The sequence below is a fragment of the Gobio gobio genome (assembly GCF_949357685.1).
Source record: "Gobio gobio genome assembly, chromosome: 16".
NCBI classification, from domain to species: Eukaryota; Metazoa; Chordata; class Actinopteri; order Cypriniformes; family Gobionidae; genus Gobio; species Gobio gobio.
Genome location: NC_137109.1, coordinates 40,846,903 through 40,872,789, shown reverse-complemented (window position 1 = coordinate 40,872,789; position 25,887 = coordinate 40,846,903). Strand labels below are relative to the sequence as shown.

At 38.9% G+C, this 25,887-nt stretch overlaps 1 protein-coding gene across 7 annotated transcripts in view; it reads left to right on the top strand.

The window, feature by feature from the left end:
• Nucleotides 1-2,430: 2,430 nt before the first annotated feature.
• rapgef2b (Rap guanine nucleotide exchange factor 2b) overlaps nucleotides 2,431-25,887 on the top strand; it is a 142,983-nt gene continuing 119,526 nt past the window's right edge. For all 7 annotated transcript variants that reach the window (XM_079839882.1, XM_079839878.1, XM_079839883.1 and 4 more), the window contains exon 1: nucleotides 2,431-3,083. In XM_079839882.1, coding sequence (XP_079696008.1) covers nucleotides 3,015-3,083 — 69 coding nt within the window. In that variant the 5' untranslated portion in view covers nucleotides 2,431-3,014. The remainder of the gene's footprint in view (nucleotides 3,084-25,887) is intronic.

The window sequence follows — 25,887 nt, the reverse complement described above, 5'->3', positions numbered from 1 at the left end:
CTGTCCAGGCGCACTCTGAGTTTCTGCATGAGAAGTAACGTTAGTGTCCTGTTGTACCCTCTTCATCATTCTCACTTTGTTTACTCTTAAAACCGTTGGCAGATCTGTGAAATATCAGTAGCGCATCTCGGTGACTGTAAAACAAGCTCTGGGTAGGAGGTCAGGTCACGCGCGCCGTTGCCATGGAGCGTTTGGTCTCGGAACCAGTGTTTAGGATGCATTAAACTTGTATGGATTATTTATTAAAAGATATCCAACACTGAAATCACTCCCCACTCATTTTCTTCAGCGCAGTAGTCTACGTTTAAAACAACATGCTTTATTTTATTTCTTGACATAAATATGCCAAATACACAAATTAATAATGATATGAAGTAGGCTATTAGCCAACAAAAATGAATATACATTGTTAATTTAAATGAATAAACAAAATTGACAATGACAAATAAATAGCTGACAAACAAGCAAACAAACAAACGCTTGATTGATTGAATGAATAAATGAATGAATAATTGTGTAGGCCTAGTTTAGCTACTTCTTGACATTGAAAACAAACAAATAAATAGGCTCAAGGGTTAAATTCCCAGGGAATGCACACACTGATAAAATGTATAGGCCTACCTTCAATGCAATGTTAGTCGCTTTGGATAAAAGTGTGTGCCAAATGTATGAATAGCCTATATTTGGTGACAAGTTTTTGTTTCTCATTGTAGTCTATCAGCAGGCATTTAATATGCCATTTGCTAATCAAACACCGTCTTTAAACTGGTTTGCTTTTGTTCATATAATAATAAGGCTTTACCTTAGTGTCAGATAACTGATTTCCAGCATCATGGAGGTGTCTTGAAAAAAATCACGTTATGTGTTTTGTTTACTAAATTTATTTCTGAAACAGAAACCCTAACCCTCAACTAACCGGCATCAATCCCACTGGTGATATCTGAAGTGTTAAGGGTCTAAAGTAATTGCTGATTCATTGCTATGAGTCGTCAAAAGTGCAGAATGTCTTGATTTCATGAACACAATACACGGCTGGTAGATATAGTCACATGATCAGGTGCTGAATTCCAAAGGGCCCATATTATATGTCAAATCTGTCATAGTACAAGATAGGCCTACAAAATCCATATATGGTGCATCTAATCAGTTCTAATAATAATGCATTATGTAGATTACTAAAATGACATAAACACATAAACAAGGACTTTTTTTTCCAGTGGGAAAACACAAAGCCACATTTTGTGCCACAAGAAACAGATTCACATTATAAAATCGAGCATTTCAAAATAATGATGCATTAGTAAATTAAACAAAATAAATGAAGTATCATTACACATAAAATAAAAACATATACAACCCCAAATCAGAAAAAGTTGGGACAGTATGGAAATACAGTTGTGTAAGAAAAAAAGAAGTGATTTCTAAATTTACTTTGACTTGTATTTCATTGCAGACAATATGAACACAAAATATTTCATGTTTTTGTCTGGTCAACTTCATGTCATTTGTAAATATGCATCCTTTCCTGTCATTCAGACCTGCAACACATTTCAAAAAAAGTTGGGACAGGAGCAATTTAGGGCTAGTAATGAGGTAAAATGGTTAAATAATGATGTGATTTGAAACAGGTGATGTCAACAGGTGATTGTAATTATGATTTGGTACACAAGCAGCATCCAAGAAAGGTCTAATTCTTTAGGAGTCTAATCTGATTTGGGGTTGTACATATAAACATATATAAAAACAATAAGTATTACATTATTATTATAATAAAATGTTCATAATGTAATACTTATTCTCAAAATGTAATAAAATCTTGAGCTTTAACAATTTTTACATTATGAGAAAATTATAAACTCACAAAAAACGTCATATTTTCATTATTGTAATAGTTTTTAAAACATAACAAATATTAGTATTCCCTTACAGTACCTTTTTAAAAATCTAAAGCTAGTCTTAAACTACCTGCCAAATGCAACATTTAAATATTAATACAATTATTATTATTGTTATATGTTCATTTAACATAAAGCATATTAATTTACAGTACATTTTTTAAAATCTAAATCCAGATAAATAAAATCAGAACTTTTGCACCTTTAAACTACTACTACTACTACTAGTTATAAGTTATCTGGTGGATTTTGTTGGAAGGTTAAGACTGGATTTAGATTTTTTTAAATGTAGCCTACTGTAAAGGATACCAATGAACATATTACATGTTTTGGTGAGGTTATAATGTAATACATTTATCATAATGTAAGATTTTATTAAATTTTAAGAAAAGCATCACGTTATGAACAGTTTATCACAAATAGGCCTACTTGTTACATTATGTGCAGTTTGTACAAATATGAGTGGCGACTCTTGCAATTATGTCTTCAGCCAGGGGATGGCGACATAGCACTAAATGTTTAGCGCATTGGAAATGTTTTGTGGGCGCATTATTGTGCTGAATGGACTCGCCCAGGAACCCTCTTGAGGCGGTCGGTCACCATGGTGGTGGCTTACAACAGCGAGCCCAGACGGCAGACCATCCGTCGCGTTTAGACACTAAAACACTATTTATAAATGCTGCCTTTGACCCTCCGCTGCTCTGCAAATGGCTTAAAATGGACAATCACCAAACGCATGGATTGCACGTTGTTTTAAGATGGAAAACTGAAGGAGATGGAATAGCGAATAGGGGACAAACGGAACGGTGAAAAATGCACTCGTCTGCGTAAAGCATAGACGTACCGCTTCCCTGCAAAAACCTTTCATTATCACGAAAATCTCCTGTCAACTCACAACAGAAACTCCAGCGGCTGGACTAGGAAAAGCAGACTGTCTGGTCTTGTTGGATTGGGACGAGGGACAGTAAGAAAGATCCTGGCTTAGGCTGTGGCCTGGGGACAGGCTCTCCTCTGCAGCTGCTGCTATATAAAACGTTATTGTAGCGTCTAAAAAACACTTGTAAGATTGCGCGTTGGGATATCCGACTTAATTCGTGAGCGCGACTGTTTTGAAAAACCATGGCGTCCTATGTGGATAACAGTTTTCGGCAGGCGGTGATGGTGAATCCTTCAGACAGGACGCAACAGGTCAGAAGACAGTCTTTTAAATCATTTATTATGTGCACTGGTGACTGTTAAATGTTACAGTATGCTGCATTTCTGCAGATACTAGTATCACGTGCATGCAATGTTGTTTCTTCCACGGTGTTGACAATGCAACAGTTTTGTTAGTTTATATAGAATAGCTAACCAGTGCAATTAAATGCAATTGTATGAATTAACATGTAGGCCTATATATGCACATCATCATCACGTGGATTTTGTTTTGACTGTGGTCCATTGCATAAACATAAAGCAAAGGTTTGTAAACTTCACGTCGTTCCCCTCTACACAACCCTTATCAGCTCAACTTTGCATCGGAAACCGTTTAACATGACTAACAGCAGTGGTTTTGTGTGATGTGAGACCGAATGACGTTAGGTTTTATGTGAAAATATTGACCTGTTATGCTTTGAAAGGCGTTGCGATGACATTTTGCTTGCTTGGTTCGTTGTTTAGTCTCCACCCTTTTACGTGGCTCAGCAGCCGACGACCGAAAATATATATATATTATTCGTTTTCAGCTGGGCTGAAAAATGTTGTTTGTCTAATTTTCCTTTAGAATTGTTTGCATTGTCTGTACTGATTTGGAGAAACTAGAATCGATACCGTCGAGTTGGGCACTTAAAGTGACAGGGTGCTTTGTCAGACATAAAATAAGCCGAATGATTCTTCTACTGCACATCTGCTTCATTGAATTTTGCCCTCTGATTCATCTTAGGTTACAATAATTATCATACAGATTGTGTTTTTTTGTGTGTGTTTTTTTACTGATAGTAACCAATCAATTGAAGTGCATTTGAGGTCAGTTACACTGCGGTCTGTGGACTTGTTGCTCGTGAACGAATGAAGGAATCATTTAAGTAGCCTAAACAATTCTCAGGGCTGCACTAAATGAACGAGACATTTCTTCACTAAATGACGAGAAACATCTCTTAAACGAGTCATTTACTAATTTATTATAACTTTAAAGGGATAGTTCACCGAAAAAAAAAGAAAATTACCCCATGATTTACTCACCCTCAACCTCAAGCCATCCCATATGCCTTTCTTCTTTCAGACGAATACAATTGGAGATATATCAAGTGATGTTCTGGCTCTTCCAAGCTTTATAATGGCAGTGAGGATGAGATTTTGAAGCCCAAAAAGTGCATCCATCCATCATAAACGGATGCCGCAATGCCCTCTGAAGCTAAGCGATGTGTTTGTGTAAGAAAAATATCCATATTTGAAATTTAAAAAACTATAATAACTAGCTTCTGGCAGATGGCCTACGCAAGTCGTCTTACACCAAAAGACACGATGTAGCGTAAGCTATAGTGCTACAAACTCAAGCTCCTCTTCTCTTATATCGGAATCCTCTGACATTTCTCTTTAACAATTCTAGTTTTAGACTTCTAATTCGTGAGCTGTGTTTTGTTTTTCTCTATCCTCTGCGCTTCCACGTTCGTCAATACATCATGCGTCAGGTCAGGGGTTACTCTACGATGCGTACAGCTGTCTGACGGAAACTAGTTATTTTAGTTTATAAACTTTAAAATATGGATATTTTTCTTACACAAACGCTTTGCTTCGCTTCAGAAGGCCTTTAATAACCCCCCTGAGCCGTGTAGATATCTTTTGTGATGGATGGATGCATGCACTTTTTTGGGGCTTCAAAATCTCATCTGCCATTCACTCCCATTATAAATCTTGGAAGAGCCAAGACTTTCAATATACCTCTGATTGTGTTCATCTGAATGAAGAAAGCCATACACTCCTAGGATGGCTTGAGGGTGAGTAAATCATGGGGTAATTTTCATTTTTGGGATGAACTATCCCTTTAAGCTGTAGCTTATGAAAAGACAACAATAGTCTAATAGCCTAAAATAAATTAAGCATTCCAAAATCATCCATTTTAATTGTGTATGGTCATCAGTCTTTTGTACGCATTCTTTTTCACAAACAAATGGCTGATTGATTCGTTCATTTAGTTACAGAGACGCCCAACTTCATTAAGTCCGTTCACAAATGAGACCATCCAAATAAATGCTCCTTCACAGCCCAGACTGGAATGTTATAGGTTCTTGCTACAGTCTTTAAAAGCAAGAAAGCAGTCACACACTTCAAAACGAAAAACGAGTCCGTGGCCGTGCATGGAAGTGAACAAGAATGATTTGTTCACTTTAAAGATTCGCTCACAAACTAACACCACAAGTCAATGCTAATGAAATAATGTGTCGGGCACTTGAGGTGAGAGGCTGTCAGACGGGTTCATTTGATTTCGTCCCCAATGCTTCAACTTTAATGGATTACAACAATTTTCATACAGATCATGTGCGTTTTTCTGAAAAACAACTGAATCAGGTCAATGTATAAACCTAAGTCCACTATTAACATACAGTGGAGGTGAATATTAGCAAACTAGCAGGCCTGCTTCACATATGCATTACACAATAATCTCATAATCGCACAAGTTCCTGTTGTGTAGAAATAAAAAAGATCACTCATTAGGCTTTTGCATCAGATTGAATCACAATACGTAATAAACTAATTGTGAAAGAACTGATTTTGTGCACAGGGGAACAATCACATCTGTTCGTGCACCGAGTTGTTTGTACCTGGATTTAAGCATTACAGACAATAGAGGCACTTGAGGGTCAGTATGGTTTTCATTAGCAAATGCAGTTCTGTAAAGCTGCATTTCCTAGAGATTACGTGATATTCCATGTCTGCTCTCATTGAGTGATAGAGCCTTTAAATCATTTCCGGTCGCTCTCAGCGTTGGCCTTTATTCAGCAATCGCAGTACTTCGGGCTGAGTGGGAACACTGACCCCTAAAATCAGAACGCATCACACCTCAAGTTCACAACTGAAATGGTCACTGGTTGCAAGTGCATAGGATAAAGAATCAAGGTCCATGTGAAATGCATGACGTAATCTCGGTCAGTTCATGTGGGCTAAAAGAAGCTGTTCCATGAAATGGGCTTTAAGATACCCTTCATGTGAAAATACTTCTTTTTAGGGAATGACGCAGGCTACGCTAATGGAGCTTGAAGCTCATTATGGATTAACGGCAACAACCTCAGCGCTTTGCATTAACATGCTGATGGATGGTGTTGATCTTAATGGGGCGAAATGTTCCCCAGTTGGAGTGGGTGATATGGGGGAATAGTGGAGGGTGTGTCCTGTACAGGCTTTGGGACACTATTTTCGACAGCAGACGGGTATGCAGGGGTCAAAGAGAACATTAACAGGCTGATGGTACTTTGTGCTTTGACCTCTTGAGTCGGTAGATCAAAGTGCAAGAGGGCACATCTCTTATTGTTCCTAAGAGGTGCATCTTGAGTATTAGGTAATTGAACAAGCTAAATATATCTCTTTGGCGTCTTTTTTTTTTTTGATGCCCACAAAGATATAAGAGGCTGGTCATCCTGGACTGATGGTTTCCTTCCAAGCAGCTTCCTTCCTTCCTTCCTTCCTTCCTTTCTTTCACAGTGAGAGGAAGTGCATCAGAGGGGTGTCAGAGCTTGAAGAGCTTAAGAAAGCCTTGTTCTTGTTTGTCTTAAATTCTTCCTTTTTTTGTTCTTCACTAATTAAGCTTTGTTCACACACACACATATGCCAGTCAGTGAGCTGCTGGTGTCATCTGAATTTTTTGAAGCTGTAGCATAAGTAATTTTCTAGGTTGGATTTCACCTATAAAAGAAGTATTTGAAAGAAATTAAAGCCTTTAAAAAAAAAAAAAAAAAAACTCTCATAATGCAACATTTATTGTGTATTATTTAAACTGTTTTTATGCATAATTCAGTATTTTAGTATTTTTGCACAGCTTAATGCTTATTTAAATTAAAAAATAATTGTATTAATAATTTTTACAGTATACTTTATTGCAGAATTCTCTCTCTCTCTCTCTCTCTCTCTCTCTCTCTCTCTCTCTCTCTCTCTCTCTCTCTCTCTCTCTCTCTCTCTCTCTCTCTCTCTCTCTCTCTCTCTCTCTCTCTCTCTCTCTCTCTCGGTTTTCGGTTCTGTACGGTTCTTGTTGTTGTTTTTTAATCGTTAAAACTCCAGAAATTTACTTCAACATATGATATATAGCCTAATTATCCACAATTTAGGATACAGTATTAAAAATTTTTTATATCAAGTTGTTTCCTAACTGGCTGTCTACCGAGTCCGACACATTGGCGTAACATGAAAATTTTTCATGTGAATCATATAAATTTTGATCAGAACAATGCACTGTGGCTTTAATTCAGCTGACCTGATTAACAAATTTCACCATGAAGTGTTCTGTGTGTTTCACAATCATTATATGACATCCAGCGCTGTGAAAAAAAAAACATACACGAAAACACAACACTGCCAGAAGTTTTTGCCCACACTACAAAGGCATGTTTAAATTATTAAAACTAGAAGCATATCTTAACTTTTAAATGTTACATTTATCATGTGAACTACTTATATACAACATGTTATATGCATGTGTGTATGAGACAGAGGGGAACACGGTCACATTTGCTGCAGATATATGCTGCCCATCATAAATCAAAGCATGAGACAGACAGGGGTCGGAGGAGAACACCGGAACATGTGACACAATGGACTATATTTGTCTGTATTTGCAATACACGAGCCGTGGTTCAGCTGCGCGAGACAAGCACTGCCAGTGTGTGTATGCGCAAGGGGCGCGCGCGGCTCCCGCTCTCCGCACTGCATCTGCCCTACGACGCTGACGCATCCTCCAACAACTAGGGATGGGCGATATCTTATCGTTTGCGATATACCGGTAACAATTCTCCCCACGATAAGAATTTGTCTTCCCGCGATAATAACGATAAAGCCTAGTTGATGGCGCGACCCATCCGCACAGTGCCGCCGCTGGCCGTGTTGATGCCCTAAGCGTTATTACTTTATGATGGCCGTGGTGGCTGCGTTCGTCACTTTATATATCTGAACTTTTCTTGTGGTGCTCCCCGCAGCACTTGGTGCCCTACGCGCAGCGCGTGATGGGAGCGGCGGACTGAATCCGCATCTCACGTGCAGAGCTGCGGAAGAGTTCATAGCTAAACGAGGGGCTACCTGAGGGCAATCTGAACCTGTACATACAGATGTATTTTCACTCGCTGAGCACTTGGACTGAGCGCTTAAGAGATTCGCTCCGTCTCAATCGATTGGTAAAGCACACTATTTCAGTTCATCTCAATGAATGCGCAGTGTATTTGACGCACAATAAACACTAGTGTGAGGCGCGCGATTGAGAGCTCTCAGTGTTACACACACACTCAAAGAGAGAGCGAGAGAGTCTTACACAACACAGAATTGACGTGCTACATGTAAACAATATCCTTTGTTGTATTTTCCTGTAAAATAAAGGTGTTTATTTGGAATTATTCAGCCTTTCGTGAACAGGAAGAAACGAATGCACAAACCAAACGGGAATCTCATATAGGCTGTGCCTGTTTTGATTTCAGCAAATCAGTTCGAATGAGCGCTGACAACGTGATTAATATTCATGAACCCAGAAGCTCATTAATCCTTAGTGCAGTTTATTTTTATTAGTTGAAGAATTCGTGGTATTATTTTATCAACTTATCAACTCAAGTTCTATAATGAAATCCTTATTTGTAACTTTTTTGTAATCTGAAGACATGGTTGGGATAATTACTTTTGCTGTTTCTGCTATTTTTACCACTGTTTGCACCACGAGTGTATGAATACATACAGAATCGGTTTACATTTAAAACTTGTCATTGATTTGAATTATTATTGTTTGTATTGTGTGATGTTTTTCAGCACAGTTGCACTATTTAAACATTACCTGCACTTTTACAGAAGACAATTATATCTGCAACTTTTCCATTTCTGAAAAGGCTGGTGTGGAATTTTACATAAAAAAAATAAATGTATATATATTATGTATTATAGGAGCCTATTTGATGACGTTTTAAGTAAGATCATTTGTTTTTCTGCTCACTTGTATCCAAAAACATGGGGAATGATACTACATTTATCGTCATTGATATCGTTATCGCAATAAATACTAGAAAATATCGGGATACATTTTTAAGTCCATATCGCCCATTCCTACCAACAACTCTGGGCAGCATTCCTTATCTCTCCCACTTGCATTTCTACAAGTGACGTGACCTGCAGCACTCCACTTTTACTTTACTGTATGTCCACAAACACACACCTCTTATTTCGCGCGATAAGGACACCCACTGTCTGAGGTAACATACGGGCGCGAGGATACATTGCGCATGTGTCGAACCGTGCGACGCACACACTCCGAACCGAGACTAGCGAACCAACATTTCGTTTTTTTTTCCAAGTACCGTGCCACCCCTAATATATATGTATATAATATATCATATATATTGCATATACACACACACACTACCGATCAAAAGTTTGTGAACGGTAAGATTTTAAAAATGTTTTTAAAGAAGTCTCTTCTGCTCACCAAGGCTGCATTTATGTTATTAAAATTTTTTAAAAGTGTAATATTGTGAAATATTATTAAAATGTCAAATAACTGTTTTCTATGTGAATATATAGTAAAGTGTTGTTTATTCCTGTGATCAACGCTGAATTTTCAGCATCATGTCTTCAGTGACACATCCTTCAGAAATCATTCTAATATGATTCTAATATTTTTGGGAAAGAACGTTAAGAAATTAATACACTTATTACAAGTGACAGTATAGACATTTATAATGTTGCAAAAGCTTTATATTTCAGATAAATGCTGTTCTTTTGAACCTTCTATTAATTAAATAATCCTGAAAAAAATGTAAACTACTGTTTTCAACATTGATAATAATAATAAATGTTTCTTGAGCAGCAAATCAGCAGAAGAATCATGTGACTCTAAAGACTGGAGTAATGATGCTGAAAATTCAGCTTTGAATCACAGAAATAAATTGCATTTGAAAATATTTTCAAATAAAAAAAAAATTATTATAAATTATACAAATAATAATACTGTTTTTGCTGTATTTTGGATCAAATAAATGCAGCCTTGGTGAGCAGAAGAGACTTCTTTCTTTTAAAAACATTTTAAAAATCTTACCGTTCTCAAACTTGTACTTATGTACTGCATTATATCTTTTTGTATTATATGTTACATCTTTCTTTTCATTTTGCAATGAAATGTGACTTGGACATGTTTTACCACACCCATAAATCATAAAAATGAAAGAAAGGAAAGGAAAAATTAGCTAAACATGATTCAACACGTTCCTAATCTGTATGCTGTTGTCTGGCCATTCTTACTGTCTAAGCATGTTTTTGTAGTTAATGTTACCTTTTAAAACTACTAACAGTAAGAACCGCTATTCTTATGGCCTCAGAATTTGTTTTTCTCTTTTTCTGAGTTTTTACATCTTGTTCTTGGTCTTCTTGCCAAGTAAAGTCACGTTATGAATAGCAGTCATTGCCTTGACCGAAGTGATTGGACACATACTGTATAAGCTTTCGTGAACAAAGAGCGGGTTCAATGACATCTCCCATCTCAGTTTACACAGGAAGAATAGACTGAGCGGCTGGGGAACATAAACACATGATGACAACTGTCGTGTCAATACCAGAACATGTGGCGTGTCTTTCTTTGCCTCTGTTGTTGACTTGTGAGATATTATTCATAGCCTGTAATGGCCCACCAAATGCTGGTTGTCAAAATGATTATAGAATTGCATTGGTCTTATTGGGCTATTTCCAGTATGAGTTCATTTGAGCTTTTGGTTTCATGCCAAATGATGCTTTGCGTATATATTAAGGTTGGCCCGCCACAAGTTTCATTTGTTTATTTAAAAGCAAAAGTTGAGGAATGCCTAATGACAGAAGAGGGATTTCACTAGGGTTTTGGAAGGCAATTTTTTTTAGGGCATTCCAATCCAGTTATTGCTCGACCAACAGCATTTGACTGTGTTCATCCATTTTACGTTTGGTAGGAGAGTCTAATAAGCTCATCCAATGAAGTGGAATGCAGTATTTGAATGCACCAGTGATCATCACATGCTTAATTTACTAACTAACTTAAAAGATGCTCATCACAAGCTACAGTTGGTCACATTACTGTGTTTGACCTGCTGTGCACACGTTTTCTTATGGATAAACCTAGTTATATCTTTCTGGAATTCTACCATTCAAACGGTAAGAGTAACTTCGGCTTAAGCTTCAGAGATTTTGCAGAGAAAAAGAGACTTTGACACAGTTAGTGCTTGTGGAATATTGATACTTTTATGCTGTTAAATCATTTTACTTTCCAAGTAGGGATGGGAATCAAAGAAATGTTTCAATTCTGATTCTAAAGAATCTAGTTTCTCACTATTTATGAATTTAGTAGACGCTTGTATCCAAAGACACTTACAAGTTCAAAAAGGAGCCAATGTTATTTGTAATATACCTTTCCAATAGCAGTTTTGGTTAATTTCTTGAAAGTTAAAGGACTTGAAGTTAAGGTAAAGGACTGGATTACCTTTGCGGTCAGTGAAGTGAAGAATAGCTCTGACTTGAAAGCATTGAGTTACTAGACATATTCAAAGTGATAACTTGTGTGTTCAAGAATTTGAAAAAAACCCCCAATGGGTTAAAATTTAAAAACAACCCAAGGACTGGGTGGACAGAGCACATGTTGAGTTCATTTTACCGAAACTCGTTTAAGTGACTCACATAGCGCCCCATATTTTGCTTGCTTTGCATAAAATTAAACAATATACAACACAATAATTAATTTATAGATACAATAAAATGTACACAAACCTGCATTTTACCGAAGGCATGCACCAATTTGATAGAGTTACAAAAAACTACCCAAACACTGGGTTGTTACCTCTGACCCAGGGGCTGGGTAACGCAAAACTACCCAAATACTGAAAAAATAACCCCCCAAAAATGACCCAAAAGGCTCAAACCAGGATTTTGGTAGAAAAAAATAACCCAAGATTTTTTTAGAGTGTGATTCATCAAAACGTACCAATTTATAAGAACCATAGTGTGTGATTTTTTTGAATGTTTGTTCTTGCATGCAATCAGCAAGGACACAGTTTTTCCTCATCCAGTTCTTCTGCAAGCTCACAACTCAGACAAAACTCAGATAAAACTCAGATAATTCAGTAGTGGCATAGGAATAACAGTGACACGTTAACAGTAGAATGCAGATGTTTAAGAACCATTAACGAAACCGAACGTTGTGAAGATTCTGTTCCAGATTTTTCCAGAAAAAGAACAGTTGATTCCATTTCCCAACCCTATTTCTAACCCCTTTAATATAAGCTCAAATCAAAACTAGAGTGAAATGGGGTCATCACTGAATATGAAGGGGTGTCTTGGGGTGAAGGGACGGATTTAAATATGCTACTTGGGCATCAGTAGTGTTTGGCGGCCCATGTCGCTTCCGGTGCTTCTTTTGATCCTCGCATTGGGCTGCTTGTCAGAGGAGACTCGTCCTCATCCTCGCTTTGATCTGAAGCTCTGTTTCTCTGCTCTGATCCATTTGTTACCATCTTTCTCTATGATCTTCCTCAATAAGTGAAACATCAAAAAGTGTGATATGCAGATCATGCTTTATTTAGAGGTGTTAACTGTAGCAATCCCGTATGACTATTGCTCAAACTTGAGTTGCGTGTTTCAAAACGCTTCATTTCGAAACATATCTCAAGTGCTTGTACACGGTCACTAGCAGAATGATTTTAGTTAATTGTAGTGTTTTTGAGGTTACTTTTGTGCCTTGTTGCTTTGTGGCGTCCTTCACTGAGGTACGGCAGGACAATGCTGAGTGCGGTGGTGGTCGTGCATTGTTTTTTTTCATTGCTTGCACAGCCCATAGCGCTCTGACGAACAAAGAGCCCAGACAAACCTTCAGTTGCATTACAGAAATGTCAAGGCTGCAGAAATGTAAGCGCATCTGAATTCATCTCTCCGACACATAGCAACAGAGGAGCCGGAGACATTCTTTCTGATGGAAAGAAGGAAAGAAAGAAGAAAAACATGCAGACAGTTTTCTTCAAGTTTTCTGATGGTACAATACAACCATTTATTGAAAAAGCTGCTCTGCTGTTGCTAGAAGTGGCCTGATTGCAACTAATCTGGGACTAGCTCCTCTAAATTAAATCCTGGCGGTGAGTATTAGGGGAGAAACTACAAAACTGGTCCGAGATCAGTGTTTACAATTAAAGGTAGTAATCCCGCCTGTACCATACCATGTTAGCGTCTGTGAATGTGGACCAAAGCATTAGCTGATTAATTACCTGATTATCTGCAGTGGGTTAAGGATTGTTTACAAAAGCTTCCTTCATTCAGTATGTAGGCCAGTGTATATATCATTGTGACACTTTCATTTCCAAATTTTCAACACTGTTATGTGTTCCTACTAGTTTTTGTTTTCCATTATTCAGGTTATTAGTAATTAAGAATAATTACGAATAATTACTAATACATTTAAAGCTGCTGTCTGTAACTTTTTTTGTGTTCAAGATTGACAAAAATTATATAATGAGAATGCACAACATGAATCCATTTTCCAAACCGTGTTTTTGTCTTTCCCTGAATCATTATGGTACACTTATAATAAGTGTTTATATTGGGACTATTTCAGACCGGTCTGGTAGGAACCGCTGCGGAGGAGCACAGGCGCTGCGTGACTCGCCATAGACATAAACAAAGAGAAGTAGCTCCGGCTGATATGTTCTTCTGCAAGACGCATGCAGTTCTGTTTATTAACCGCTAGAGCGCAAAAAGTTACGGACCGCAGCTTTAATAATAACTGAAATTAATAATTAAAGCCAGGGTAGCTTCAGTGATTTAGCATTAAGCTTTGTATCAATAGAAACCCGGTAGTATATTCAAATGATGGTACTTTCCCCCCTCATATCCCCCTGAGACGTGATAATTATGCATTTTATTTCTGGAAAAAATCCTCAGATGCAGGGGCGTAAATTTTATCTAACAGTAGGGGGGGACGATAAACATGAAATTTCTCAAGAGCAATTTTTGAAGGGGACACAAATAATACAGCCAAAATCTTGTAAGGATATGTGTACCACAAATTTTTTTTTATTTATTTATTTATTCATACGTTCTATGGGTAACGTTAGGTGCGCGGTGGATCAAACCACTGTGGGGTAAGGGGGAGGGGGGACTCAAAATGTTTCTAAACTTAAACGCATTTTTGTCCCGTTTGCTTTTGTATTGTTTTACTACTTACACATTTATTTTAAGTATATATCATTATATTATTGACAATACTCAGCATGGTTTTTAGGGGGGGACAGCCCTCAGATTGGGGGGGTCCTGTCCCCCCCGTCCCCCCCGTGATTTACGCCCCTGCTCAGATGACGCAAATATCGTCATTTTGCTTCATCGGAGGATTTTTGTCCAGAGCCTAGAGACTACAGGAGCTAGTTCCACATGTTTTCAACCCGCCCACCGGGAGACGGGATCTCACTCACAGAATGTAAATGCGCACAGCCGCTGTCGGTCGGCTCGGGCATTCATAACGGAGCGGTACAGAGCAAAGTGAGTGTTTAAACTTTTCAATGAATTCCTATGGAAGTTAAGCTTCCACATGCAATCTGATAACGTGCAAGACTGGACACGTGACGAGAATGACAGCCGCGCTTAACTTTCCTCAGCTCTGCTCAGCTTTTCTCGTGATGAATGAAATCTGACACCTGCTGCGTCTGCCGTGACTTTCGTTCGGCTCACTCACACTTTATTGAAAAGACACGTTCAGTTTTTAATTGTAGTGTCTATTCTCTAACTGAATGAAATTATTTTATTACTATGAATATCAAAACGACAGTGGGCCGGTGCCGCGGTGGGCAAGTGATAACCAGTGGCCGTGGCTTTGGGAGTGGCCTCGTAGGGCAGCGAAGCAAGTGCATTCTGGGAGTTGTTGTCTTTCATCCACATGAGACAAATACATTTTCTGTCTTTTCTCAGTCTAGAAGGCACCAAATTCAAAAATACTACATAAATAAATGACACAGTTTAAATACACATTCATCTTCCCAGCGCTGAAGTGCCCCTTTAATTCATTTGATTGACCCTGCGCTAAGTCACGCCCGAAAACCGCCATAGGCCAATAGTGGCTTAGCAACCGTAACTAGGCGCGGAAGTTTTGTCAAGCTTTCGATCGAGAGAAACATGCCGAAGCGTTGTGCTTATGGATTGTGCAAATTTTGATACCCGGTATTCTAAAAGTTTGGATGGGGGGGTGGAATTTTTCCCCTTCCTCAAACCTAAAACCCAAGGGGAGAAATTACGTTGTTCTGTCGAGTTTTCCTACCGTAACGCAAAATTATAGCTATATCTATCGATCCATGTTACAGCATAAAAAAATCCTACTGCGTGTTAGCATTTGTGACTAACTTGCGTGAAAAAATTCAGTGTAACTTTACCGAGGATTCTTATTGGGGGAAACGATTTTACCGTGCAAAATACCCCATCAGATTGTTGTGAATCAAGCAGTGTGGGAGAATATATATATATATATATATATATAAGCGGGAGAATGTTATCATTGCAAAGTGGTCAGGCTAATGTCGTGTGTTTATTCCACAAGACTTATGGATAAGCTGTTTGATTTATAATTATTCAATTATTTTCTAATTTCACTTACCCTGCTGTGCATGAACATAACTGTTCCTCAATTTGTGTGTTTCCCATTTGATTGGTCAGCCTATAGGCTTTAGCTTCAATTTTGATGAAATTATTCTCTAATCGGTTGCATATTATGTCGTGGATATATCCCTCGAATGCATACTGCAGTCCCCTTTGTCTTGCTCTCTCAGATATTTCACCTGTTCGCCAAAAATGACTAATTATCCCCTTGGGAATGTCTGACACCGGCGCATACATACTGTAATAGACGTGCCAGGCGCGAAAGCTTGTCAGGCGTAGCAACAGTAACTACAGAGGGTGGGGCTTAGCGAAGGGGTCAATTAGATAAATAGACAATTCTCATTACTGAATTATATTTACTGTATTACAAAAAATATATTATTGCAACACAATCATGTTTATTGACAGTAGTACAGCAAACAAAGTATAACATTTAAATAATCATTATAAAATGTATTTATTTGGTATGTTAAATGAGAATTATGCAGAAAAAAAACAATTTACTGAAAATAAACTGAAAACTGAAAATAAAGGTCCCAGATATACACAATTTCCTTTATATTATACAAAATATACTTTTTTTATTTCTGTGTGTTTATTTTGGGGTAAAATATGACCTTCTTCTTGTCAGATTTGTGATATTTACCATTATGGTCTCTATTTCTTTTAAATCTGTATTTTAATACAGATTTTAATACTGTATTTTAATACATTTTCCCTCTGGCTCTCAGCGAAGGCGGTCGCATTCTCTCCTCTCTCCTCTCGTCTCCTTACTCCCTCCTCTCCTGCTTGCTTCTCTCGTCTCGTCTAGTCTACTGTCTTAAACTTAGGAGACTCTCCACGCACTGCTCTCGAACTAAAAATTATGGATTTGATCAACTGGTCTCTCAACGCAATTGACACCATCTTCTCGACGAGAAGCTTGGGTTCGGGGGAACCTAACTGCCCTGCCGGAACGTTTGCTGCTGGCTACACGATGGACGCGTGGGAGAGGTGGCATGTTGTGTGTCTAGCGGCACTTTCCGTAGAGGACATTGAAGACATCTACCTATTCGGATTTATGGTAACAGGGTTTCTGCTGATTGGATCAGGCATTGCCCTGGGATATCGAAAAATTCAGAAAGCGGTGACAGCTGTTCAAAGCTCCACAGGGCTGCCCGTCATGATTGAAGCAGTGGGCAGAGCGGTCATCTCCCAAACTGGGACTACTAACCGCAACATGGATAACATCATGGAGTTGCAACGCAAGATGGATGTCATCACGGAAAAGCTCACTGCTTTGCAAAATGGTTTCAGAGACCAGAACGAACTAAGAGAGTAGCCATAAATTGTGGCTGCTCGCTCCCAGACCAAACAAATTCCAATCTTATCTGCTTTCGGCTCCCTCAACCAGCACGGTCTTGGCCAAGGCCGCTGCTGAGACAACAACTCCTCCAGAAGAGCACTGCAGGGAGACGCTCTTGCATTCATCCCCCAACCACCTGCTGACTCGGACTGGGATCTGATCAAGGTTGTCTCCATAACAACGGGAGCACCGAGATTAGGGTGCCAGGCGTGACTCTCCAGGCCTACACAAACATGCACATGAACTTTACAGGCACACACACACTTATGCACACACCCATCTCTCACCTTCGCCGCTTTGTACCCCCAGTCTGACAAGCGGGTCTGTGACCAGCGCCTGAGATGGCTGCAGGACCGGGACGCCTGGCTGTGCTGGGACACCTCAACCCCCCACTCCTCTCCCCTGTTGCAAGTCGTGTTTCATGTTGTATTGTGTGCTCGTGTTGCTGAGATGTTTTTTTACTGGTCTCAAACTGTGCTCCCGTAGGAGCATAGTCTGGGGGTTGTTTTTTTTTTTCATCTCCTCACCCCTCCCTACCTATCCTCATGTTATGCTGTATTTTCTGTCCAACTCAAGTAGGCGCCGCATTGAATGGCGACTCGGTGTGACTCGCATAACACCAAATACATTTCACTGCCAGTTGTATATTGCATATAATTGTGTATGTGACAAATAAAATCTCTTGAATCTTGAATCTCTCTTAATAAAGTAAACAGACATTATTTGTGTACGTCAGTAGTACACATTTTATTATTACACCTGAGTGCCCTTTAAATGTTTTCCCCTATGTATAGTCTGTGTTTGTGGCAAGTACACTTGGCTCTGTGAAGGAGCAGCTCAGACACATGAGCCTGGTGTTATATTCCCCCTCGATCATGAACAATGGCACGTCTCCTGATAGAAAGCTCTAGTCATGAGGTCATATTCCCTACTGCTCTTTATGGCTCCATAGACCCCTTAACATTACCATGTTTATGAGGGTTCAGCGCAGGTTTTATGATGATGAGGATTTAGGCCAGGTGATGCTCTGGTCTTAAAAGCATCTCTCTCAACCCAGACTGACGCCTCGTACTCTTGCCCTTATTGTTTTAAAAAAGCAAGTCATTAGTGCAAAGCCAAATGCCCATGAATAAACAAAAACTGTCTATTGCAAAACCCAATGTTGTCTCCATGCGTCATTCAAATGGTCTACTGATATATCGTCATGGCCAGTATTATCAGCCGATATTTGACATTTTTGGATTATCTGATCTTTCTGATGATAATTATCAGATTTTTTTTCCTGTTTGACCGTTAAGTGTTGTGAGTGGGACTTTTATTTTGACAGCGATGAGACCCCGGCGGCCTGTGTAGACACGCCGCCGCCTTTATTTTTTGTGGTCTTTGTTTAAATGTTCTGTTTAATATTTAAAATGCAAATGACTTACTGTCAGCAATCTCAGTATTGTGTAAATACACATTTTAAACAAGTCTTTGAATATCTGATAAACATTTAATGCCACAAACCTCACAATCCAGCTAAAATAAATATATATTTTATTGCAGAAATTGCAATTGTTATTTACTATATTTAAATTAAACGGTGTGGTTATCATATACACCTATATCAGCTCTCTAAGACATTTGCAATTGAAAAATCCATGTCAGTCAACAACTAGATTCCACTATAGCTTGTAGTTCGCATGTTGCTAATGCTAAGCTAGTGATGTGATTCTCTAATAAGCCTGAAAATAAACAACATACACAAATATTGTATACTAGAGACCATTATAATTTGCTTATATTGTATTTAATTCAACGTTTTGACGATTTTGTTACTCTATTCAGAACATTCTAAATCTTTCAATGAGCTTTTTTCCCCCCTCCCTTTTTCTGAATTGATCTGTGTTGGGTAACCATCTCAATCTCAATTTTCTCAAGTGACAGTGAGCTTGACTGAAATGTGGCCATTCACATTTTCAGTGTCTTTACAAGTGCCAAGAACTAACAATAACACACCAGTGGTGCTTACTAATCCAGACTAATCTAATTCTCACTGGAATTTCTGACAGTTTGACTTTTGTTCTGCTCTCCTACTCTTGCACAAGGATGGAAGAGCTTTGTTGTCCCCAGGGAGAGTGTTAACCTGAGCTGAACCTTCGTGCCAGTCTGCTAGTATCCAGATTAGACAGACCGCTCTTCCCAGATGCATCTCTTAGATTGGTGAAATGACGCCTTACCTCAGCTCACCAGGTTTAGAGAGGCTTCCTCTCAGTCCTGCTCTCCATTTCTGTGAGCTTAGGTAATGTGTACTTTTGTCCGCCTCATGGACACTGATGGCAGAATCTGTTACAGATGAGTTTCATACAGTGTTTGAGGTGGAACTAGTGACGTGAATCTCACTGAATGAGTGCACAGTATTCACCTTTGACCTTCACTAATAGGAAGTAATTGCCTGATCCCTTCATCCTGAGGGCCAGAGTAGAATTGAGTTTGTTGGTGTAGTTCACATTGCTCAACCTCAACATTAGTCAAAAAGTTATGTGGGGGTTTTATCATTATAATTTTCCCAGTATGCATTTATACAGTACAGTATTTGGATAAGGCTTGCGTTAGGTGTGGGCAGTGTCCAAAAGACATAATTACATAACTGTGTAATAATGTCTATATTTATACTTTTCTAGTGATACCTAATTTACACTACTGTTCAAAAGTTTGTTTTCTTTTAAGATATGCATACTTTTATTCACCAACATTAAACTGATCAAAATCAATGTTTTTGAACTTCTAAAAAATCCTGAAAAAATGTATCAAGGTTTCCACCAAAATATTAAACTGCACAACATTGATTTTTCAACATTGAGGATAAAGTTTCTTGAGCACCAGGGCCCGTATTTATCAAGCGTATCAAAGTGCCATTTTAGTCTTAAGTGCTGAGAATTCATGAAATTTACTCCTACTTTCAAACTTAAGTATAAAAACATGTTATCAAATGTCTTCAAGCTAAGAATCACTCTTACTTTCCCAGTTATTTAAGACAGCTTGAGAGGTCTCTCAAGTGGTTAGGAGTTCCCAGTAGGGGCTTGTGATGGCACTGAGGAGACAGAGACGTGTGCAAATCTTTCAGGAGAGGAAGGAAAAATGTTTTTGAAATATTTGACGACGAACTTGTCAATCTTTTTCAGCGCTGGTTAATGTTGCCATTTATTTAAAAAAATTTGGCAAGCGGTAGCCCACCAATTCGGTATTCTTTTGGATTATATAATAAAATCTAGCCTATATATAGGCAGGTCAGTTAACAGCGCACCGGTTTAAAATGTGTCATTTGTAAGAAAATGTTTTTATCTTTCATTTCCCATGTGAATATTGGAATGTATTCTCTTGGAAATGATTTATTGTGTGTTGAATGTAAACTCCCCTTAATTCCACCATTCAATGTGAATTTATCTGAGAATATTCTTAAATAAGGAAATCTATTCAGTGATTGGTCCATGCCTATCTCGTCATCCAAAATCCTGTTTGTGGCACAGCAAAGTGTCGTAAATCATCTCTAAGACTGACACTTATGATTTAGTCCTACACTTCACTTAAAGTATGGCTGAGATGCTTGATAACTAACTTTTATGCACAGCTTTGAGCCAAGAATTTTTATTATCTCTTAAGTCAATTCTTGGCAGTGTTCTTGTGAGTAATTCTCAGAGGCTTGATAAATACGGGCCCTGATCAACATATTCAAATATTTTCTAGAGGATCATGTGACACTGAAGACCGGAGTAACGATGCTGAATATTCAGCTTTGCCATCACAGGAATATATTACATTTTAAAAGATATTAAAATAGAAAACAGATATATTTTTACTGTAATTAGTGTTTTTAATAGGCCTACGTCTTATAGACCTTTTAACACATTTAACACAACTAAAAAAAGGGGGAAGAAAGACATTTCTCATTTAGTAACTCAAATAGTTAATACAGAATAACTAAAGCCGATGACACGGTGACTTATTTGTAATTTTGATTAAGCTTCAAATGAGAATTTGGAAAAACATCAGGCTTATGGTTGTATTAAGGTTGTATTTTTGTAGGTGTTTCCACCATTTCACACAAATCAGTCTATATGCGAGGACCGAAAGGTGGCCTGCACAGATAGTGGATGGATCTTTTTGTGCTGCGTATTAACAGCATCCTTCTTGCATGGTTCCTTCTGTACACCTTTTTTCTTGACTAAAGATATTGTGACACTGAATTGGTGGTCTCAGATCTTGTTTGGTAAGCTTTGCCCTGTCACACTAAGCACTATTGTGTGACTATTTTCGTCCTAATCCCCTATGTCTAATAAAACCAATTAGCTTAAGCCCGTCTTCACTGGCCTGCTTGTATTTGATCAGTAGAAGGCTTTGAACTAGTTTAGGAACAGGTGAACAGGAAAGCCCTCCTGTTGGCCTCATCACAGAGACCTCTGCTGTGTACATAACCCAGATTTTCTTTACAATAGCGGCTCTTAATTATCCATACAGTGATAAGGTCCACTGCGAATATTTCAGAAACGCTGTTATTGTACTGCAAAGCCCTTCAGTAGCAGCTGATAAATCCGTGATATGAGTGTTTATGGCGTGTGGTTAAGTTGTAAAGGCTCACGGATTGTTTAAAGCAGTAGCTTCAGTTGTTTGTTTAATTCATGCGCTCTGTTATATCATCTTGCGCTATCGTATTACACATCTGTGATTATCGTCTTCTGCACATGACCATTTCTGCTTCCTGATACGTGGGTGCCCGAGGCAAGGGCAATTGTAGATGCGTCCACCTCATGCTGCGCTTTGTGTCATAAACATATTGTTTATTAGCATAATCACCAGTAATGTCTAAAGGTTCGCTCTTATAGCTGCATCAGTGTCCGTTTAGCATTATGTTAATGAGATCGGCATGTGATTGTAGCAAGAGCAAAAGAGGGCAGCCGTTCATCAGGACGGACCCTTCCTCACGTGGGCCCCCTCAGCTTTGTGTCACCAGTACGGTCTCAGTACAGTGGACCCCTGTGGAAATCAACCAGCGCTTGTCACAAATAATCAGCATCAGTGTAATTATTCTGTCATGTAGTGGAGTTACTTACGCCACTTAGACTTGTAGGAAGCATTAAAATTTCAATGTTATTTTAATGCTTAACCCGGTCATATAACCAAGACAGACATTATTGATGAAGTCAAGGTGTGTTTTTATATGGGTGGGCTACAAAAAGAGAAGTTTAGCTGCCCGTTGATGCTGAAAACAATAAAAACATAGTGACCTGAGGCTGTAAATATCCAAAATGCATTGTAAAAATTTCAAAAAGCACCATAAAACTTGAACTTGTTCTCAAAATACCATGTCTTTTGAAGCTTTGTGTGAGTAACAGATTAAAATGTATGTAGTTTTGTTCACTAAAAAGTGCAATTGAGATTTGAGCGCTATGGTGAAAGATTTGTATTGCTTTTATTAAAGGGCACTTCAGCGCTGGGAAGATGAATATGTATTTAAACTGTGTCATTTATGTAGTAGACATTATTTTTGAATTTGGTGCCTTCTAGACTGAGAAAAGACAGAAAATGTATTTTTATCTCATGATTGAAAGACAACAACTCCCAGAATGCACTTGCTTTGCTGCCCAACGAGGCCACTCACAAAGCCACGGCCACTGCGGCACCACCCCACCGTCGTTTTGATTTTCATAGTAACACAATCATTTAGTTCAGTTAGAGAATAAACACTATAATTAAAAACTGAACGTGTCTTTTCAATAACATGTGAGTGAGCTGAACGAAAGGCACGGCACAGCCGCAGCAGGAGTCAGATTTCATTCATCACGAGAAGAGCTGAGCAGAGCTGAGGTAAGCGCGGCAGTCATTCACAGCGCATGTCCAGTCTAGTGCTTTTTCATATCGCATATGGAAGCTAAACTTTCATAGGAATTCATTGAAAAGTTGAAACACTCACTTTGCTCCGCACTGCTCTATTATTAAAGGGTTAGTTCACCCAAAAATGAAAATAATGTTACTACCACTACCACACTAGCCTGGATGCCAGCCGAACTTAGCCCCGCCCACAACATTTTTACTCGGGCAGTTCGGTCTGGACTTGATCCATAGAGAAGTAATTATGCCCGAACAGAAACTGTTCGGACCAATGAAATTGTCAGGGCGGGCTTTAGACGATGATGGACAGATGATCAACATTAACGTAATCATCCACGTCACCAAAGGCGCTTGGGTTGAGTTTGTTCTAATCCTAAATGGAGAACTTGTTCGTATATGCATTCACCTTTACTATTTCTCTCAGAAATGATGATCGTGTTGGTAAGTACTCTGTGTATCCTTAAATTCTTTTTTTACAACACTGGCAAAGATCGTTTACACTCATCTTCTTCTTCTAACGTTAGGCTACTTATTCCAGCGTGCGTGCAGGTACAGGGTTGCCAAGTTTTTACAACAAAACCCGCCCAATTGCTAACGTTCCTCAAAACTAACCAAAAACAAGCCCAATAGCATTTGGGGGGTAAAATATGTGTTATGTTGGCAGGGCTGGCAGCTAAAAATCGCATTCCTGGGTCTGTATATCACATAATTGGGGTCGCTTCAACCCGCGGACATGGCAACACAGTGCAGTTGAGTTCTGTTGACATTTGACAACTAACGTTGTGCGTCGCTCTGTTGCTCTGATTGGTTGTAGGTCTATCCAATTGAGGTCTTTCCTGGTTCGGTTGAAACACGCCCCATAATCACAGCCCAACGGAGCAGAATCAAACTCATATTCTGACTAGAATTGAGTATGACGACGTCAGGCTAATTCCACACATATTTTTGTTGAAATCCGAAGGCTCAGTGAGGCATCCATAGAGACCAAAGCAATTTACACTCTCAAGATCCGTGAATGTACTAAAAACATATTTAAATCAGTCCATGTGAGTACAGTGGTTCAATATTAATAATATAAAGCGATGATCATATTTTTGGTGCGCCAAAAAAACCTAATTAACGACTTATATAGTGATAACTGATTTCAAAACACTGCTTCATGAAGTTTCGGAGTGTATTGAATCGGCAAGTCGATAGTGGTCGGATCGCGTGTCAAACCACCAAACTGCTGAAATCACGCGACTTTTCCCCTCCTAACCACTGAATCGACTCGCTGATTCGATACACCCCGAAGCTTCATGAAGCATTGTTTTGAAATCGATTATCACTATATAAATTTCATTTTTTTGCCGTACCAAAAATATGATCTTTCCTTATAATATTAATATTGAACCACTGTACTCACATGGACTGATTTAAATATGTTTTTACTACATTAATGGATCTTGAGAGTGTAAATTGCTTTGGTCTCTATGGAGGCCTCACTGAGCCTTCGGATTTTAACAAAAATATCTTCATTTGTGTTCAGAAGATGAACGGGTGTGGAACGGCATGAGGATGAGTAATATATAACATTATTTTAATTTTTGGGTGAACTAACCCTTTAATGCCCGATCCGAGCGGCCGTGCGCATTTACATTCTGTGAGTGAGATCCCTCCCCTGTGGGCGGGTTGATAACATGTGGAACTAGCTCCAGTAGTCTCTAGCCTCTGGCCAAAAAATCATCGGAGGATTTTTTCCAGAAATAAACTGCATAATTCTCTCGTCTCAGGGGGATATGAGGGGGGAAAGTACCATAATTTGAATATACTACCGGGTTTGTACTGATTCAAAGCTTAATGCTAAATCACTGACGTTACCCTTTAATGGTGCTCCGATTGATCGGATACTGATCTTTATCGGCCAATAATAGCTTTATGTAGTTTGGGGGTCTCTATAAAGGCTGATCAGATGACGCTTAACTCGCAAGACAATTTTTCTATGCATGGCTAAAATTGCTTCACTACATTCACCGGTCTGGCAGTTCTACTAGGTGTCTGAAAAAAGGACAATACATTTGCAATGTGTTTGCGGAGAAACCAGAGGTGTGCATTTTTTTTTTTGTGCATTTCTTTCCTTCACATGAGAACCTCCAAATGTAACGTCCAAATCAGCTAGATCAGGGATTGTCGCAAAATGCAGTGTTGCTAAACTGCAGGGTGTGCTCGATAATAAAAAGAGTAAGTAAAACTGCATTAAGCTGCGAAAGAGATACTGTACTGTGTTCTCCAAGCGGCTTTCTGTGCACTCGCTCCGAGATGGATTGGCAAATTGGCAAGGTTGAAAAAAGGCAAAGTGAACTTAAAGCTGGGTTTGTGCCTAAATTGTCAAATACACACAGAAATATGTCAATGTATTCGCTTAAACACCGTTGGTTATGTCTTAAGTGAACATAAACAGTTGGGAAATAAGTCACGTGTGTTACAGTATATTGAATCAGTGCATTAGGTCTTAAAGGGTTAGTTCACCCAAAAAATGAAAATTCTGTCATGAATTACTCACCCTCATGTCGTTCCAAACCCGTAAAACCTATGCTCCTCTTCGGAACACAAAATAACATTAGGCTTGCTGCGATAGTCGCTGTTGCTGGTGTTACCAGTGTTCAGCCGCATTTAGCCTAGTTCAAAACGAGTCACAGCACAAATCACCAGCAGGAGTCAGATTTCACGTCACTTAGCCCATTTCGCCTCACTCTTGACTTGACAAGACGATGGAGGAAGATTTGGTTTCAAAGCGGTGGTGAGGTTGTGAATTGCAACCAGTCACCACTCACCCCCCCCCTCCCTTTCGAAGCACATAGAGAAGCTACGGTGGCCAACACAAGACAAAAATGTTGTCATCGGAGACAGCAGAGAGTAACTAGCGCTCTGTAGAGCAGTTTGTCCGTTTAGGGCTACTGTAGAAACATGACGGCGCAAAATGGTGACTTCACT